This window comes from Aythya fuligula, chromosome 10 (assembly GCF_009819795.1).
Source record: "Aythya fuligula isolate bAytFul2 chromosome 10, bAytFul2.pri, whole genome shotgun sequence".
Taxonomy (NCBI): Eukaryota; Metazoa; Chordata; class Aves; order Anseriformes; family Anatidae; genus Aythya; species Aythya fuligula.
Window position 1 is genome coordinate 10,773,446 of NC_045568.1, and position 18,477 is coordinate 10,791,922.

An 18,477-nucleotide genomic window follows, 5' to 3' on the forward strand; every position below is an offset into this window, starting at 1 on the left:
CTCTCATCCAAAATCCTCTGGGGAAAGATGTATAATAAACACCTTAAGAGGAGTGACCTGGAGCCATTTATGCCTTCCAGCATGTGCTGTAATTAGAGGGGAGCGGGATCTGTTCCATTGAGGGCACAGGAGTGGGAGCAAGGTTTTCTGCATCACTTTGAGCCTTTCTTCATCTCTTCACACCAGCTTCCTCCCCTTAGGGAAGGGCACACTACCCACCTGGGACACAGCGCTGTTACCAGTCCTGCCTGCTTCCCAGCCCCTGCTGAAAGGTGTGAAAGAGCACACACACAAGTTGTGCTTTACTTTTACTCCCAGTTTTCACATGCCCCTGCTGCTTCCCATCCCTGAAGCGCTGCATTTCTCTCCCTTCTAAAGCGGAGCTGACTGCTGCATTAACAGCCAGGCCGTTCTCCTGCAGGAGGCTCTGACAGCAAACCCCCGCGGACTCCTAGAGGGCAGAAGAAAACAAAGCTATATTGAATTTGATTAAGGGGCCAGAATAACCTTTAACAGAGCCACCTGAGGCAAGGAGGCAGACAGCTCTCCAGCTGAAAGCCAAAGCCAGTTTCCTCACAGCCATAGGGACAGGGCTCCTCCCAGAGAAGCAAAAGCCCAGGCACATTGCTGTGCTGCAGCAGGCATGCAAGGGATGGTCACAGCCCTCTGCTCACTCAAGGGGTGACTACTGAGCTTCCAGCTAGGAAGCAGAAAGGATTTGGTCTCTTGGGGCTTATTCCCATCATTTAAGCTGGGTTTCTGCACAACACAGCTTAGAGAACTCTTATCTCTGCATTGAGCACAGCAACTCAGTTCCTAGGCAGAGACCAAATGCCCTTCTGGAAAGGGTTGCAGAGTGATGGAGAAATCTGCAGAAATGCAGAACACTAGATGCCTGGAGGGCAGGCAAACAAACCTCAGACCTCCTGAAGCTTTTTGCTGGAACAGGATAAGAAGCAGGTTAAAGCCCAGTAGAACAAGGAGGTTAGTGACAAGGCACAGAACTGGTCTTTGCATATCTTAGAGGCATAACCTGGGTCCACATTAGCAACCACCAAACCCTTGCTATGTAGGTTTTAAGGAACATCCACTGGGGAACTGAGTACAGTAACACAGCTAGCATAACAGGGACACCTAAGCAAGCAGAGCTGCCCAGGGATAGCAGTCATGTTCAGACAGAAGCCCACACCCTGAGCAGAACTCATGTCAGTGAAGTTAGTCCAATACCAAAGCTGGGAGCTGGTCCAGAGGCCAGTGAGGTCTGGTGAAGGCAACCATCACCAGCCACTGGGCAGGTCCACAGTGATTAGACAGAACCAGATAACAGATCATAGCCCAAAGCTACAGGCAGAGCATAGCCAGGCATAGCTGAGCTGGACAACACCATAATGAGGTTGGAGAAGACCTCTAATAGCACCAGCCCTAACCATAAACCCATCACCTACCTCATAACTCAAAGAAGCAGTAAGGGACCCCCCAGGCTGAGCTTAAATAGAGAGCTTGGGCCGTGGGTGTGGGGTGGTGAGCACAGGTGAGGATGGTCAGAGCAATTCGGGCCTACCAGTGCCCTCAGGGCCCAGACAACATAAGCCTTCCCCTTCACATGGTGAGGGGAGCTTCTATCCCTCCCTGAGCAAGGTACTGTCTTGGGAAAGAAGCTAGAGGTAGGTTATATTTTTCCTTGGTAAACTGAATAGCCCAATTTTGTCTTGAGAGAAATTCTTGACTTCTTAGCAGCTGGCTAAGCTGGATGCAGACAACCCCAGGGCCTGGGGAGTAGCCTGCACCTGAAGAGAGTTGATTTCTGTTGCCTCTAAGAAGGGCAATGCCCTGTCTTATAGGGCCCATTGGCACTCCTACAGCTGTATTTCCATGTGGTTTTATGGGACTGAAGCTCCTCGGCATTTCTCACACAGAGCAGTTACTTTCGGGTCCCCCTGATCACCAGAGAAGCCAGAAGAGAAACTTGGCAGCTCCCATGGGTTCTCCCCCCACAGCCCCACTTTGCCTTTAGTGGGAAGTGACTTGCAAGCAGAGCAGAAAGAAGCACAGCCTGCTTCCAAGGAGCTTTTGCTCTAAAGATGCATTGCTCAGCAGCCCCTCGAGGCTCCCTGAAGATGTTTAGTTATGGCCGAGGAGCGTGCTGGATGGCTGGAGTCATTGGCAGGCCAGTGCTCCATGATAATGGAGACATTAAATCAGTCATGGCAGCATGAACTGCATAATAGATGCAAAATACAGCAGAAGTCTGATCCAATTTTGGCTCTGCGTTGTTAAGTAGTAAAGTACCTCAGGAGATGGAAAAATACCAGGGAGTTCAGAGTGCATCTCCCTGCAGCATGGCATAGGGGGTGGCTGTCTGCTCACCTGTGACTGTAGATACACATCCTCTGTAAAGGTATTCTCATCCTGTGTTCGGGGCTCAGCACTGGCATGCTGGAATTCGCCTAATTAGATCAGCCGAATTCAACAAAGACAGAGCCACAAGTGCCTGAAATGTCCCTCCTGGTTGAGCTGCAGCTGGCTGGTCTGCTCTGGGACAGGGCGATGACACTGTCCGACACAACTGCTCCATCTGGAGCACGGTTGCAGGGCAAAAGTCCTCAACCAGCTTCTGGACAGCTCTTTAGTAAGCAGACAGACGGACAGATCAAGTTCCAGAAAAGGTATGGAAGAAACTGAATCAATGGTGGTCCAGAAATGCTGCGTATGCTATTTTTTCCAAGTGGCTATGGCATTAATTTGGGGGGAAATGTGGCATAGTGAGGGTTGAACTTCCCACTGCTCAGCCAGCAGCTGCCATTTGACAAGCAGACTGGTCAACAGCTGCTAGCACACAGGATACAACCCCGGACTTGCAGATACAGCGTGGTGGTTATGATCACAGTAAAGGCAGAAGCTATTGAGACTCCAAACCCTTTCAGTAGATACAAAAGGGCTGGCAAAAAGGAGGAGTTTCTGTCTCCTTTTCTTCAAATACCCTCACACGAGTTAGCTGGTTATGTGCAGGCACATGCTCGTGTACGTACGCATTGTGTATGTGTGTGTATATATATATTCAGGATTGCACTCTGTGTAACCAGAATGCTCCATGCTGGGCTAAGGTCAGAAAGCTTTTTAGGAGCAGCAGAGAGCCGTGCTGTTCTCCCAGGGGTGTGCACAGCACGTTCAAATTGAACTGCTTCAGGATCTGGCCCCTTGTGCCCTTTTCAAACCAATATGTTCTCCTAAGCCTGTCTGGCTCAGCATTTGCCAACAGCCACAGTCCCAAGGGGGGCGATGATGACCAGAAGGGACACTGCTGGCTTCGCAGAGCTCTGCTTTGCAGGGAGCTTCCTCATCACCTTCCCGGCTGAGCCCAGGCACAGCCTGTTCTGGACAAACCTCACCTCCCCGAGACCTCGCTGTTGCCCCAGGTTGTCAGAGCGTGCACCGTTTGAATCTCAGCAGCGAGAAGTCAAGTGCTCAAGCTTGGCTAAAGCCGGGGTTGTCAGGGGAGCAGCTCCTCTTTTCATGAGAGCGTGGCTCACCTTGCTGATCTCCGGAGCCCTGCAGTAAAATCCTTGCTACGCTCAGCTGGAACATGCCCCCGGGCAAGGCAGCCCTTGTTCAAAGCAGCATCTGTTTTCACCCCATCTGCACCCCTGTCCGGAGCAGACACCTGATGCTGTCAACAGCCAAAGTTTGCTCCAGGGAACCTGAAAAGCTCAGTGGCCGTGAGAGGAGGAGCATGCCTTCAGATTGGCATTAACACTCCGCTGAGCGGCTGATGCCAACATTAGCCAGGGCGCAGCTGCAAGAATTCATTGCTCTGCTGGATGCTGGCAGCACAAGGTGGAAAAGGCAGAGCTGCCTCTGCAGGGAAGATTCGAGATGAGGCAGGGGGAGAGAAGTGACTCCGACAGCAGCGCCTCTCTGCTGCCACAGCTCGCGGCTCGCGTCAAGTGAGGTGGGGCCAGAGGACGCGAGGCAGGAGTAAATCGTAGGACAAAACAGAAGGGTGGCTGTCATCAGCCCTGTCCAGCAACAGGGCAAGGAGCTGGGAAAATCATCTGCTCCTGGCTATTCTCTCATGGTTCACAATAACGTGCTTGGCAACGTGCTTAACTCTGGGACACTACACGAACAGCAGAGGCTTCGTAAGGCTGCAAGTGTTTAGGGAGCATTTTGTATTTCTCCAGTGCTACACACAGCCTTTCTCCTCCCACACCCACCCCTCATCCCCATGACATAAATCCTGTTGTTGGACAAGCTCGAGGCATCCCTCCTCACTGCTGGCTTTGCTGTCTCAGGGCCAGCACTTTCTCCAACAAGGTCTGTGGGTTCCCGTGGAGCTGGACACGGCTTGCAAGTGGTCGGGGTTGCCCTCCCCAGGGACTGCCTCTGTCCATGTCCTCTGGTTTTAGGAGGCAAGGTGCTGACAGGGCTGTGCCCAGACCTCAGGAGCCACGCTGGCTTTAGGCAGGGCCTCACCCCGTGTCCCCAGGCACACGGCAGCACTGCCATCCCCTGCACGGACCTGACCCACGCACAAATTTGGGGGGCAAAGGGCGAGCTCAGGCAGGGAGCACGTGCCAGGAAAGTGACTCTGTGGGCTGCCCGCGGAAAGCCCTGGTAGACAGAGACCCAGTGGGAAGGGAAAAAAAACAGCCAAAACAGTTAAACAAATACACAGGAGGGAGCTGGCAGACAGAAAAGGCAACATGCGGAGCCAGTTTCAGGCTGAGAGTCATGTGCTAAGCCCCCAGCAGGGTTCAAGCACTGCTAGCTCCCGAGTAACAACCAGGCTGAGAGGACACACACACACATCACCATGACAAAACTCCACAATGCTGGCAGCCGGGGACATGTCTGCTTGGCCAGCCCAGAATTGCAGCAGCCAGTTTACAAATTCTCTCCAGCAAAGGCAGGAGGAGGCTGGAGATGCTGTACAGTCCCTATGTCTAGCCAGGCAAAGCACATTCACTTCAGTAAGCCCTGGAGAGGGTTTACTGCTTCTCCCAGGCTAGAATCCAAGACGTAAGATCAAGGCTGTCTAACCCAGGACTGGGAGCTGGGAGATGGATGCTGTGATAGAGCAGTCTCAAGGTGGTAAGAATATTTATGGGACAGTCCCACAGGGGGAGCAGAGCTCCAAGAGGCAGGCAGGATGAGGAAGGAGCCACTGCAGGCTAGCACTGGATGGGAAAACAGCAGCATTCATGTGACTGTGCTGTGGACAACCGCATCCTGGTATCTCTCCACGAGGATGTGCAATAGCTGAGACCAGCCCCAGCAGGACTTCTCTCCCTCTCTTCGCACAGGCAGCTCCCACTAACTTGAGGAGCAAACAGAGGATGCATTTGTACCCAGCCCCGAACGCAGCAGCAAACTGCTGAGCAGCTGATGCAGCCTCAGGGTGGGCAGTTGTTGTGCTCTTCCTTTCCCTGTGTGGCTGCAGGAGTTTCAAAAATAAATAAATAAATAAATAAAATGAGGAAACACAAAAGGTATTGATAAAAAATTTATTAAAACTGCACACAGCAAGAAAATTGCATGTGGATACTCAGCCCATCCCGCCCTCCCGGAACACCTCCAGCAAATGGGTGTGAGATGCTGCTCGGTTCAGGTGCCAGCGCTTGGATCCAGCTGTAAATTTGCATCTGCTGACAGTGGTACAGAGCTCACACCCTGTGAGGCAGGGGATGCCCCTTCCCTCAGGCTTCTGGATGCTGCCCCAGCATGCTGGGAAGGCAATTCCCCTTCAGGTCACCCCTAACACGAGAACAGGTTATGTTTTATTTCAGATCTTCCTCTGTGTCTTCCCCTTCCCTTGCACAACCCAAGCACGAGGTCAGCCCACGTGGGCACCTGGGGAAATGTCAAGTGTCAGGCACAAAGGTCTGGAGCTGAGAGGCTGACTGGTTCGTGGAGAGCTGAAAGCAGTCTCAATTATCACCCAGCAGGCTGCACAGTCGCCAGAGCTGGGAAAAGAGAATCCCCGAGGGTGCTTGAAATCCAAGGGACGTGGGCAAGGCAGACAAATGTCTTTCAAATGCTCCCGTTCGTCCCTCCTGCAGATGAGCCCATTAACAACTAGGGACAAACAAACAGCAAACACGCCGGCTATGTGGGCAGCAATTCTCTCGCTGTTGGTCTCATCTACAAGGCGGAACAGCGAACGAAGTTGCTAAACGGACTTGGCTGGGCATTTAACTACTTAACTCTGCACTATTTACAAGGGCTTCGGCAGCTCAGCAGTTCCTTAATCCATAAGGCACAAAGCAAGCAAGAGAACGTGGAGCTAAGTCTCTCTGGCTGCTGATGTCTGCAGCGTGCCCAGGGGGGCAGCAGCACAGGGGTTTCGTCCTGCAGGAGCACACGGAGGGCACCAGTGCCAGACTCAGAACTGCTGGAGGATCAGCTTTCGCTTCACGTCCCGGCTGAACCTGTTCATCTTGAACACCTCGCTGTCGTAGAAGGTGGAGAGGTTGTGGATGTTGATCTGCCGGGCCTGGAAGGACAGAGCAGGGGAAGAGGTAAATGTTTATTCAAAAATAAATAAATAAAAAGCACCACGTGGTTTTCCACAGCAGAGTCCTCACAAAATTTGACAGTCAGCAATCTCTGCTCTGCTCAGCGGGAACCAGAACTGCAGTAGAAGGGGAGACTGCAGGTCAGGAGGAAGGCGTATTGGCAGAGCTGAGCGAAGAGAGGATGCTGGCTCAGCATCTGCCTGCTCTCAGCTCGTCCTTTTACTTCCACTAGAGGTAGAACATGACTATTATACACAGCTGTTATCCCAAACTTCCCAGTCCTCACTCAGTGGGAGGCAGTCTTGTAGGATATCTCTCAGCAACAAACTGGTGGCTCTGGGAGGAGCAGTTACTCTCTTTGTTTAACACAAGGACCAGAAAAACATCAACCCAGGAATCGAGTACTGCTTTAGTGCCAAGCAAGGTCAGTGCATTGCACAGAAAAGCACAGTCAGGAGCACAGCCCTGGCACCGGGGTGGGGACACATCAAGGAGGAGGACAGTGAACCTCAGGAGGGATTGGCAAAATTCATACAAGCAGATTTTTCTACTCAGTGCTTCCTCAAATGTGGGCACCAGGGAATTTGTGTCCTCATTCACCTGCAAAGCACCAGCCATACTGCAGGATTTACCACTCCAACCCCAAAGATCTATGGGATGGGCATGAGAACTGAGGAGGAAGAACACGGCACTCCTAGACTAGAGACAGATGAGACCACCCTGATTCTGGGCTGAATTGATTTTAAACCATTTTTTTTCCTGGTACATTGATTCAAGAAGTTACTTGTCTGACAGCACCTCTGGTTGAGAACCAACCCCAGAGAAGGCTTGTTAGGATAAGCCCGTACCTTATCCACTAGATCCTTCTCCGGGACTTCTATGGTGTCTTGCTGGGCCCCATAGCGGTTCCTCTGGTACATCACCTGCTCTGCGACCAGCTGCTTCAGGATGAACAGCAGCAGCTCGTTGTTGTCTCGCTTGAACGAAAGGTAGCGGGAGAACGTCTGACAGAGGAGAGGAAAGGAGAGGAGGTGAGCCAGGAGGGTCAGGCATCGCGTGCCGCACTGCAGGTCTCCCGTGCCCGACACCAACCAACCCCTCCTCCCACAAAGCACAAGGGGAACCAAATGACACCACTGTCACCTGCACCCTCAGAGTCTCCTTAGGGATTTCAGCCTTGCCAGGCTGCCACCTGCACGTGCAGTTACAACAAAGCCCTGTATCAGCCAAGGTATTTTTCCACCAGCTGCTCTGACGCCCATCCAAAATCTCCAGAGGGACCCCAGCAGCAGCCTGGGAGCCTCCCAGGGGCTGAGAGGACACGGCTGCAGAGGCGTGCTGCCCCTGGGGGAAGCAGCCCTCGAGGAAGGGTAGAGCTGCTTCTCTTAACCCAGACCACCCCGTGCCTGCCCAGCAGACGTTTGTGCCCGGCTGGCTGTCTGCAGCCACACAGAGAGGCCACGAGTCGCCCAGACTGAGGGCAGGCACTCTGGACAGATGCCAGGCTGCAGCCAGCCAAGAGCTGTTCAGAGCCAGGCCCTGCTACGCAGAGAAAAGTGCTGGCAGGCTCTTGTGCACCGAGTCACGGTGTGGGCTGCGATGGGGTTAAACGTTCCCTGAAGAGACCTAAAAAAAAATGTGAAGAAACTGCCTGCCTGCTTGACTCGATCACCTGGCAGCAGTAGCAGCAGGAGTGTTGGGACAAAACAGGAGGGAAGGTGCCAAAGGAGGGGAGACACAACAGTGCTTTGGGCACAGGGGCTCAGGGCACAGGTCAGGACTCGTGTTCGTCCCCAGCCCTGATAAAACAGCGCTCCTGAGAGAGCCCCTGCACACCCCACCAGGCAAAGGGCAGTCACACAGCAGTGCCTCCAGACTCAGGATACCCTTCACACAGACACGATGCCTGCCTGTGCAGGACAGACCCTGCAGGGCCTGAAGGAGCCTCTCCCTGCAGCCAGCACCACCGAGGGGGCTGCAGCCGAGCCCCCAGGTGCCCACCTTGCGCATGCTCCTCATGACGCTGAACTTCTGCGTGTCGATGAAGCTCTCCAGCATCACCCTGATGGCCATGTTGACGTCGTCCTCCACCACGTAATCCCGCAGGTGCATGCGGGCGTGAGCCTCGGCCATCCGGATCATGGACTCGATGTGCCGCACCGTGATGGGGATGCTGCCGGTCGCCTGAGGAGGGGGAGGAAGGAGCAGCTCCTTACTGAAGGGTAAAAGACCTGGGGCAAGACACGCGGCTTCTGGGGCAGGAGCTGCTCCTGGCCCTTCAAGGACTGTCTCAGGCTAAGGAGGCGCTGCCACCTGCTGGCACATGCTGCAGAGTGCTGCAGGAGCCTGTGGTCAATATTTTGATTCAGCAGCGCCAGGGAATGCTTCATGGGGTCCCTTGTTGCCAGCGTTTAGTGGCCTTCCAGGAGCACCAATCCCCAGCTACCTCCAGCAAAGAGAAACAAAAAGCCAGGAAGAGAAATAAAAGGCCATTCTAAAACCCATAAGTTTTCCCAAGGTCCAATAATCCTCTTCTGACCTCAAAAAAATCCACTTGCACTTGCAGAGGATGAAGTGAGCCTGAAAGATCCCCCAGACAAGAAGAGGATATTTCTAACAGAACAGCTCCTTGTGAGGTACCAGGAGCAAATGGGGCTGAACAAATACAAACATCTCCTGTGGGCCTGCCAGACTGAGTCACAACACGAGGACTTTGCCCTGGCAGGAATTAGTACATGTGTCCAGCCCATCAGCCCATGGATCACCCACAGGCAAGCCTCTGCATTTAGATGAAGAATCGTCTGTTCAGCAGACACTGCAGCATGTGCCTGTCTCTCACAAAAAAGTGGCACAGACTCTGGTGACACGAATAGCTAGAATGTGTCAACATGTGCTGGAGCAGCCACAGGCTGATTTACAATCTAGATGCATATTTCTTCCCCCTTTTCCCAGTATTCTCACCATAGACTCTTTCCTGAGGTCACTGTACATCCGGGCCACCTTGTCCTGGTCCATCTGGTTAAGCTTGGGGTGGACCTTCTCCTTGGCATACACGATATATTTCCTCAGGATCTCCTGGGGAATGGGTTCGACCCCGTATGTGTTGGGCAGAATAACCTCACTGGAGTCCCCGTTCACTGCTTCCTTGCTTCCAGGGTGGTGCTTGATGTGGCTGCCAACAACAAACCGGGCCAGCATTTCATCCTGCAAGCAAACAGTGGAGGAACAGAACTGAGGATGCCCACTAGGCAGCAAAACTCTGTGAGCAACAGCAGCTGAGCATCCCAGCAGCACTGTCACAAACTCGGATTCACTGCACCGCTTGTACCTGCACAGGGTCCACCGTGTCCCTCACCACGCACAGGATATCAAAGCGAGAGATGATGGGCTCCGTCAGGTCTACGTTCTCTGAGAAGGTCAGCGATGGGTCGTATCGACCACCTGGGGCACAGAGACAAACCAAGTCAAACACAGGCTTCAGGGCTGAAGCTTTGAGGCAAACACAGATCTCATGACAACAGGATTGATGCTGGAGGCCTGCAATGGGCCTGTGGTCTCTCAGCGCTTACCTATGGGATTGGCAGCAGCTATAACAGTGCAGCGGGCTTGCAAGGATGTGACAATGCCTGCTTTGGAGATGGAAATGCTTTGCTGTTCCATGGCTTCGTGGATGCTGGTCCTATCCTGGTCATTCATCTACAAGAAAGCAAGGATGACGTGAGGTGAACCAAAGTCTAATGCACCACTGCCTGACGCACCAAGGAGAATTAGCTCGTGTGGGGTGCTCTGAACAGACAGCAAACTGCACCCCGAGTTATAGTCTTCTCACCACAGAGGTTAGAGCCAGGCCCTCCACAGCACAGCCAGGACTCACCTTGTCAAACTCATCGATCAGGCAGACACCTCTGTCAGCCAGCACGAGGGCTCCAGCTTCCAAAGTCCACTCCTTGCTGACCGGATGCCTCTGGACATAGGCTGTGAGACCCACGGCAGAAGCACCCTGGCCAGTGGTGAAGATGGCCCTGCTGGACACCTTCTCCACGTATTTTAGGAACTGTGACTTCGCAGTACCGGGGTCCCCGCACAGGAGCACGTTGATGTCACCACGGACTTTGTGTTTGCCACCTAAAACAGCAATGGGAGAGACACACAGGCAGCTGAGTGCTCTGCGCGTGGCCTGATAGCAACCCTGCCCTGACCACCACGAAGCTGAGGGGATGGCAAAGTGTACACAGGGAAACCACCTCACAGGGAAGCTGAGGGAAAAAAGACAACCAGCTTTGGATGCTGTCATGTTTTGTTATGGTTTAGAGCTCCAAGAAGAACTAAAGTACTGAAGGGTCAAACATTGAGTGTTGGGAATCCAAAGCAGAGCTTCTCCCTTTCCACCGCAACAGCAGCTTTCTAAATACAAGTGTAAGGCAGCATTTCTAAGCCTGCTGAACACATTCTTCTATGGAGATAACAAATCAGGACACCAAAAGATCAAACTTTTAAAGGTGCATCCTCCTAGAGAAGGAGGGATAAAAACTTGCCCAGGTTTGCAGCAGGAGCTGGTTTTACTCTAGGCATTTCTACTCCCACACCAGAGTTTTCACTGTGATAAAAAGAGCCACTTCAGTCAGAGATACCCCTCAGCCTGTTACCCTGTCTCTCACCAAGACACAAGGACAACTCCAACCACTCTCCCTGTACCAGTGTGGACAAACCCATTTCCATTTGCTTCCAGCTGCGTGAAGCAGCTCCAAGCAACAGAACACAAGGGACACTCACCTGGGTTTTTGGGCTCTCCACCGAACAGAGCTAAAGCCAAACCTCTCTTGATATCTTCGTGCCCGTAAATAGACGGGGCAATGCTGGCAAAGATCTGAAAGGAAGAGCAGAAGAGAGCTGCCTAGGGAATGCCATTTCCCAGTCTGGGCAGAAAGTGGCATGAAAACCATCACGAGTTGATCTGCGGTCACCCTTACTATACAGCTGTCTTCAAAGAATCTTCTATTATCCACGGTGAGGAGGATTTTTCAAAGGTAACTACCCACCCAGAGTCCCCTAAAATTGCCTCAAAAAAAAAAAAAAAAAAACAAAAAACAGAGCTGCTGGAACATGGAAGATTTCATAGTCCAGGGCTGGAAGCTGCCACCACTGCGCACACCACAGGGGCTGTTATCAGCTGCCATGAAGCTGGAGACCTTGACTCAGTTTGAGATTTACTGCACACGACAGTAACTGGATGGGCTGTGCCGTACACAAATTGTCATCATGGTCAAATACTACGAACAACTGGCTTATTTTCTCAAGGTTATTCTGATAATAGGCTGATGCTAGACACTACTAATTTTAAAGCAGTCCTGAAGCTGCTCTACCCACCAGGAGCTGCACCATCAATATAAGAACTACAGGACTAAGAGAACAGAGTGAAGTCCCTTTACTAGAGAACTTAAACCTGATTCAAGTGAGTCTGAACATGCACCAACCCAGCAACTTGTTTCTTATGAGTAATGATTCAGGCCTCAGCATGCAGAGAGAAGCAAAGCTAAGCTGTGACGGAGGTCTTGGCTAAGTAATAACACCTCCTTAAGGGATATGCAGGCACTGGCCCCTCAGAATACTTTCTCTCCCCATATCCTAAAAGCAAAGTGTGAGGAAATAATGATCAGAGTCCAGCAGTGTCTGAGCCTCTCACCCTCATCTTCCAGCCCTGTTGTGATGTGGAAGGCTCAGACAAGGGTACAAACAGAAAATCTGACCCCCAAAACCACAAGCAAAGTGTCATATCTTCTTCCCTCCTGTAAGCCATGCTCATCAATAGGTGTCTGAGAGATACACAGGACCAGAAAAGCATTTATAACTGGGATTTCTAAAACTTCTTCTAGCTAGTATTTAGCCAGCTGACACCTTCCCTCACTTTCTGATCCAGCCGATCCAGGTGCTCTCAGCAGGAGAAGAAGGGCTGTTTGAGGCAGACCCACCTTCTCTGCAATTTGCTCATCCTTGGACAGACCCACAAGCACTTTCACGTCCTCGTCAGTCAGCTCCCCGATAGCCAGCTTGTTGTCCTTCTTGGTTATGTGGTTGGCCAGGATCACAGTCGCAAACACTGGGAACCCGTTGGCAGTGTTCAAGGAGCCATCGTAGTTGTTGTGGTAGATCCCTGTGAGCTCCTGAGAACCAGGAGATGGTGTATCAGTGTCTGCACGGTAAAAACCAGTTCCCCTTTTCCGTTTTAAGATACCAGCCTTGAAAGTAGCTGCCCAAACATATCTGAGGATGATTTGTCCCTGCATCCCCTCTGACACAATTATTGATGTACCTATCAGAGAATTTAGAAGTGTTCTGTGCTCACCCCATTCTCAAGTTCAACAACATACTCACAATTTCATCCCCTGGCTTGCAGCTGTCGACCAGATCAGCAAGGAGGATGGCATCCTTGGAGCGGGGCAGCCTGCCAGCAGCTACCTTGCCGGGGCTCTCCTGGATTTTGATGCGCTGATAGTTCTGGTAGACCGTCTGCAGCAACAAAATTAAAGTTACTCAACATGTCTGGATAGCATCAGCGCTGCCAATGCTTTTCAAAGGCTCCTCACTAAAAGGTCCATTCAAAAGATTTACTATATTTTAGGTAGAGAAGTATTGGAAGATGGAGGTTGTGAGGAGAAATTCTAGCCTGTGACAGACAACAATGGTGTCAGGAAAGCTTTTTTCCCCCCACATCTGACCACTAGGCTTCAGCCTCTGTGGTGCTTGTCCATCCCAGAGCAGTTCCTGGGAGGAAGACACTATTCTTGACAGTTGAAAATATCAAAGCAAAGAAGAGGAGCCAGAAGCTATGGGTTTTGCTACAGTCCCCTCATTTCCTTAGCTGGTAGCTCTGGAAATACTGACCTAAACTGGGAAGGAGGAGAGCTGGACAGCTTGTGTCTGCAAGAAAAATGACTTTTGACTGCTAAATCAGGCAGATTCAGGTTAACATCTCAGATAGAGAAGATCTATCTTCACAGTCCCCTGGGTATAGCAGTAGGCCCCTCTCACAGCACCAAGCACCTTCAGAGGGTGAGATCCAAGGCAGGGTGGGGAGGGACAGGCACGGCACCAGCCAGGGCAGGACCAGCAGACAGCCCCATGCCCGCATCTCTTACCTCTTCCATGTTGATTTCAAAGGGGCCAAGAGACTGACACTCTGGGCAGGATCCGGGCTTCACCTCCTGGTTCTGGGACTGGAAGAAGGGTCCCAGGATGAAGCTGCACTTCATGCAGTTGTATTTGACCATGCTGAGCTGAGGCAGGACCCCTGTGCAACTCGTCACCACTCCGCTGGTCCGGATCAGCTGGTTCAAGTGCAGTTGCCTGAGGAAAGAGAGATGCTGGATGCTTGCAGGGCACCGAGAGAACATCCCCCAAGCACATTCTTGCTCCAAGGCACAACTGTCAAAGGCCTCCTAAGAAAAAGCTCTCAGTAGGAGCTTTCTCCCAAGGTTTGTGTTTTGCTTTTGGGGACACTGGAAGTTCATCCTTAATCTGACTTTTTCGTGTTAGAAGCTTCGTCATTCTGTTGGACTTATCCAGAACTTTAGCTTGCAGACTAGTTCTCTGAGCACCCCAAAGCCTTCTGCAGGGCCTACAGCCGCTGCTGGTGGTTCTGCTGCTCACCTGAGCGACCGCAACTCTTCCACCAGTGGGAGGTGGGAGATCCGGACGTGGATCTCCTGAGCAATACGATCGTATTTGGGGTACATGGCCAACACCACTTCCTTGGCTGCTTCATCAAAGATCTTCAGCATTTCTGCTGGGGCCTCAGGCAGAAAGTAGGCAAGGACATGTTCCTGGGCAGCCAAATCTTCGTAGTTCACCACCAGGCTCTCTCTGTTTTCTGAAGAAAAAGAAGGGATGGAATTTATTTTCAACCTGCTCACTCTTCAAGGAATTTTCAAAAGACAGCCACAACACACAAGCTTGTTTCCTGCAAGCTGCACCTCACAGATGTCTGCACCTCCCCTGAAAAGTGTGGAGGGCAACAATTTGAAAATTTTTTTTTAAGTCATTTTTTCTGCCAAGTTCTCTATGAGTACTAAACTGCCGATTGTTCCTCTCCAGTTCAGCACAGGTATTTCCCAGGCTCCGTGCTCCTGAGACTTGTAAGCCTCAGCCCAACACAACTCTCCCACAGACCTCCAAGAAACAGAAGTTAATAGGAGAAACAACTGCGCTGACTAGTTGGCAAAACCCTTCTGCCTCTGATGTTCCTGGGAAGGGACAGGACAAATACCTCTTATTTGCTAGCTGCGTAACAGTGACCCACATCCAGTAATCAAGCTTCTGGCTCAACGTAGTGAAGAAATACGAATTGCAGCTACACAAGCTGTTCCTAGATGTGACAATTTCTGCTTCTAAAATTTATCAGTAACAGCCCTAATGATTGCTTCTGTCAGTGACTGGTTAGAATACAATGCTGCGACACTGACGTGATTTTCAAAGTCACAGGCTCTGTTTGTGTCCCCCCGCTGGACAATCCAGACTCCAGTGTGAGAAAGAAGCCGGCGCAGACAGCAAGTCATTGTTGTCTCTTTCACATCGCGAGCTTGCAGACCACTGTCTGCTGCCCCACATATTTCTTGCCAGCATTTCTAGGATATGAATATTAATGAACAGCAGATGCCAGGGGCCTTCTAATTAGTCAGTCAGAATCAAAGACGACAGTCACGATGTTTCCATTATTCATTTATCTCCATCAGCATCAGTTTCTGAAAGTGCTGACTTGATGTCTGAGACAAACAGGGCAGGGAGCAAAATACCCCCTGGGGGCTGGATCACTGCAAAGTACCACAGCCCACATAAAGAGCAGAGAGCCTGTGATCCCCCAGCCCTACCTTTGCACATGTCACTGATCCTCTCCTTGAAGACGTTGTGCCCGTGGTCGTCCACATGGGTCTTCAAGAAGTTCTTGAAGCGGTGGTAGATCTCAAGGCGGGGAGCCGCCATGGAAACCCACTCCCTCACCGAGTGCCCCTTCATGTCCTCCAGATTCTCGATGCTCTCGATCATGTCTTCATCCTCCTCCTCGATGCCATCGGCAGCCCGTTCTGCCAGCCGCCTCTTGCGCGAAGGACGGTCTTCGTCTTCATCGTCGCTGTCTAAGGGTCAGGAAGACAAATTGTCAGGGTTGGGATTCCCACTGCTTGGACTAGTCGCGGTCGGACTACACAGGCTGTGGAAGCAAAGAGGCTGGCACTTGGGATACAAACCTTGGGACCTGCAAGTGCACAAAAGGCCCGCCCGCGGAAGTCTCTATGGGAACACCAACCCCAAACTTCACAGCATACACTGGGTACAATCCCAAGCCCTTGATCCAGGCCCAGGATCCTGACTTTGTTTCAGCAGCAGCTATATAACCAGGAGAACACATCAAATGAGCAACTAGGGAACCCAAGTGAAAGGGATCGTGCACAGGGGTGCCCAGCCAACCTCACAGCCTCAGATTTCACAAAGCTCCCAAATACACCAGAGCTCTGGAGTCCTCCCTGTGGTATATTCTGAGGGTGACCGACCAGTTCACCCACCAGGACCAGCTTACAGCCTGCTGAGCACACAGGGATCAGCAGCCCAGCTGCTAAAGCTCATCTCCACCTACCGTAAAGCAACCCCCTCCTCATGCGGCCCATGCCCTGCTCCAGCTCCCGGTCTCGCTGCCTCATGACCCTCTCGGCAGCCTCCCGCTGGCTGGCAGTCAGCTCCTCCACATCTTCATCATCCAAGGCCAGGCCCTCTGCTTCGTAGACGTCCAGCTCCGGGATGGGGCGGTAGTCCCTAGCACAGACACAGCCCCGGATCAGCAGAAAGCATTTCTCCAGCCCCTCGCTGGGTACTGCTGAGCGGGCACACATGGAGAGATGCCCTGCGGTACCAAGGGCTCCAGCACCAGGGTTATGAGTGCCAGCATTCAAGTCTTTGTGCTGTGAAGTTCACCAGCTTGCCGGCAGCCCTAGCTGAGCAACAAAACATTCAGATTTATGCCTGCAAGAGCAAGGAGCCAGGCTGGATGTGCATCCCATATCCAGACAGATCCACGTTGCTCCCCACTGGATGATGATGGCACGCTCCTCCTGGCTTCCAATTTGCTCTCTGCTTCCAGGAATTGCCCCACAAAATGTCCTACTCCTTCTCCCCTGTCAGCAGCTCTTTGAACCCCCCCCAGCACAGCAGAGGCACCCACCCCAGCCACGAGCTCCCATGGTGCTGGCTGCATCAAAAATGAGCAAAACCTCATCCCCACCCCCCCAGAAGCCCTCTCCCCCCGGCTCCCTTACCTCTCCATCCCTTCCCCGATGAGCTCTTCCCCTTCTTCCTCCTCCTCCTCGGGGAGCCCCCCGGTCCCCAGGAGCCCCTCGGACTCATCCTCGAAGGGGGGCAGGTCCCGGCCGGGGCTGGAGGTGAAGGCATCGCCGCGCCGAGAGCTTCGCACCGGGCTGGTGGCCGCTGCCTGCGACTCGGAGGAGTCCTGCAAGGGGACAAGAGGGGTGGTGAGGGTTGGGGGGATCGGGGGACACCCCCTCGCCACCGGGACACCCCCATCCCAGCCACCGGGGCAGGAAAAAGGGGGGCTCGGGGCTCCCAGGAGCCTCCCCGACGCGGGTTGGAGGGCAAAAGGGGGGCAGCGGGTGGGCTGGTGGGCAGTGGATCCCCCTTCCCGATGGGGGGGGATGGGAATAATTAGCACATATTAAAGGGGATACACGGGAATTTGGGGGAACGCACCCCCAGGGCGGCAGAGAAGGGCTCGCCCCCACCCCCTGCCCCGAGCACCTCGGGGTGCCCCCAGCGACCACCCCCCCGCCAACTCCCAAAACCCGATCCCCGGACCCTGCAGGCCAGTAACCGGGCCGGGAGGATCGAGGATCGGGGCTGGGGGCTGTGGCACCCCGAGCCCCCCCCGGCCCGGCCCCGGCCGCTCACCGCCATGGCTCCTTCCTGCCCCGCCGCGTTCCGCGCCAAGAAGCCCACGTGGGCGGCAAAAGCGCGCGAAACCTCATGAATAATGAATGAGCCCCGGGCCTGGCCACGCCCACTCCTTGTGAATATGCATGAGGGCACCTCCTGGGGGCGGGCGGGGCGTGTTTGGGGGGCACTGGGACAGAGAGGGAGCCCCCCTGCGCCCCCAGACTCAGCGTCGTCCTTATTCAGCTTCGTGACGAAATTACAGGGGTTGGTTCCAGTGATTTGTGTTTTTTTTTGTTTTTTTTTTGACTTTTTGTTTTTTTTTGGTATGAGTCTGTCTGTCCTAACAGTGACTCAGCACAGGCTCTGGTTCCCTGTAGCAAGGAGGGGCACCTGTCCCACCGAAACTGGACGGGGAGCTCAGAGAGACGCAGCGTGGCCACGGGCTGCTGCTCTGCAGGGATGCGAGGGGGTAAAATGCCCCGGCCACAGGCTTTTTCACAAGTGCAGGTGGTTTGGATTCTGGAGAGTTATCTTCTCTGAAGGGTTTCGAACCAGTGTTTAGTACCTGTGCTCCGATGTGGGACAGAAACCCTAAGACAGGAGCCAGCAGGAGCCCAAATGACCTGGCAATCCCAGACCCAAAGGCCTCTTCCAGGAGCTGGGGGGGCGATTCTGCCCCATGCAGCAAAGCAGAAGCAGCACGGCAGGAGCAGGAGGGGCAGCTCAGGACGGTCAGCCCACAATTGCCCCTGCCTTGGGGCAGCCGAACAGGACAGCAGCTTGAAGGCCGGTGAAGTGGCTCTGCCTGGCGAGGCCCAAGGGATGCAGCCGTGAGCGGCCTCCCCACAGGGTGCCACTGTCCCTCCAGGCACTGGACAGCCTGACAGCTTTTCTGTCTGTCCTTCCCAAAGGACCACAGCCCCCCCCAGTGCTGGTGCCAGCTGTGAGCGGTCCTGTGCTGGAGCTGGGGTTGGGCAGCTAAAAGCGCTGCTAAAATCAGGCAGCAAGGGACAGGGCTCCTTACGCTGTG

The 18,477-nt window shown here is 53.2% G+C and overlaps 1 protein-coding gene across 1 annotated transcript; it reads right to left on the reverse strand.

The window, feature by feature from the left end:
* Positions 1–5,590: 5,590 nt before the first annotated feature.
* Positions 5,591–17,507, reverse strand: MCM2 (minichromosome maintenance complex component 2). The gene is made up of 16 exons (XM_032194490.1): positions 17,463–17,507; positions 16,817–17,007; positions 16,141–16,316; positions 15,380–15,643; positions 14,163–14,382; positions 13,652–13,859; positions 12,888–13,022; positions 12,485–12,676; positions 11,289–11,382; positions 10,390–10,640; positions 10,085–10,211; positions 9,844–9,956; positions 9,477–9,719; positions 8,517–8,699; positions 7,364–7,519; positions 5,591–6,493 (listed from the first exon to the last, which is right to left on the reverse strand). The coding sequence occupies exons 1-16, from the start codon at positions 17,466–17,468 to the stop codon at positions 6,383–6,385; spliced, it is 2,670 nt and encodes an 889-aa protein (XP_032050381.1). The 5' UTR covers positions 17,469–17,507; the 3' UTR covers positions 5,591–6,382.
* Between the last annotated feature and the right edge of the window lie 970 nt (positions 17,508–18,477).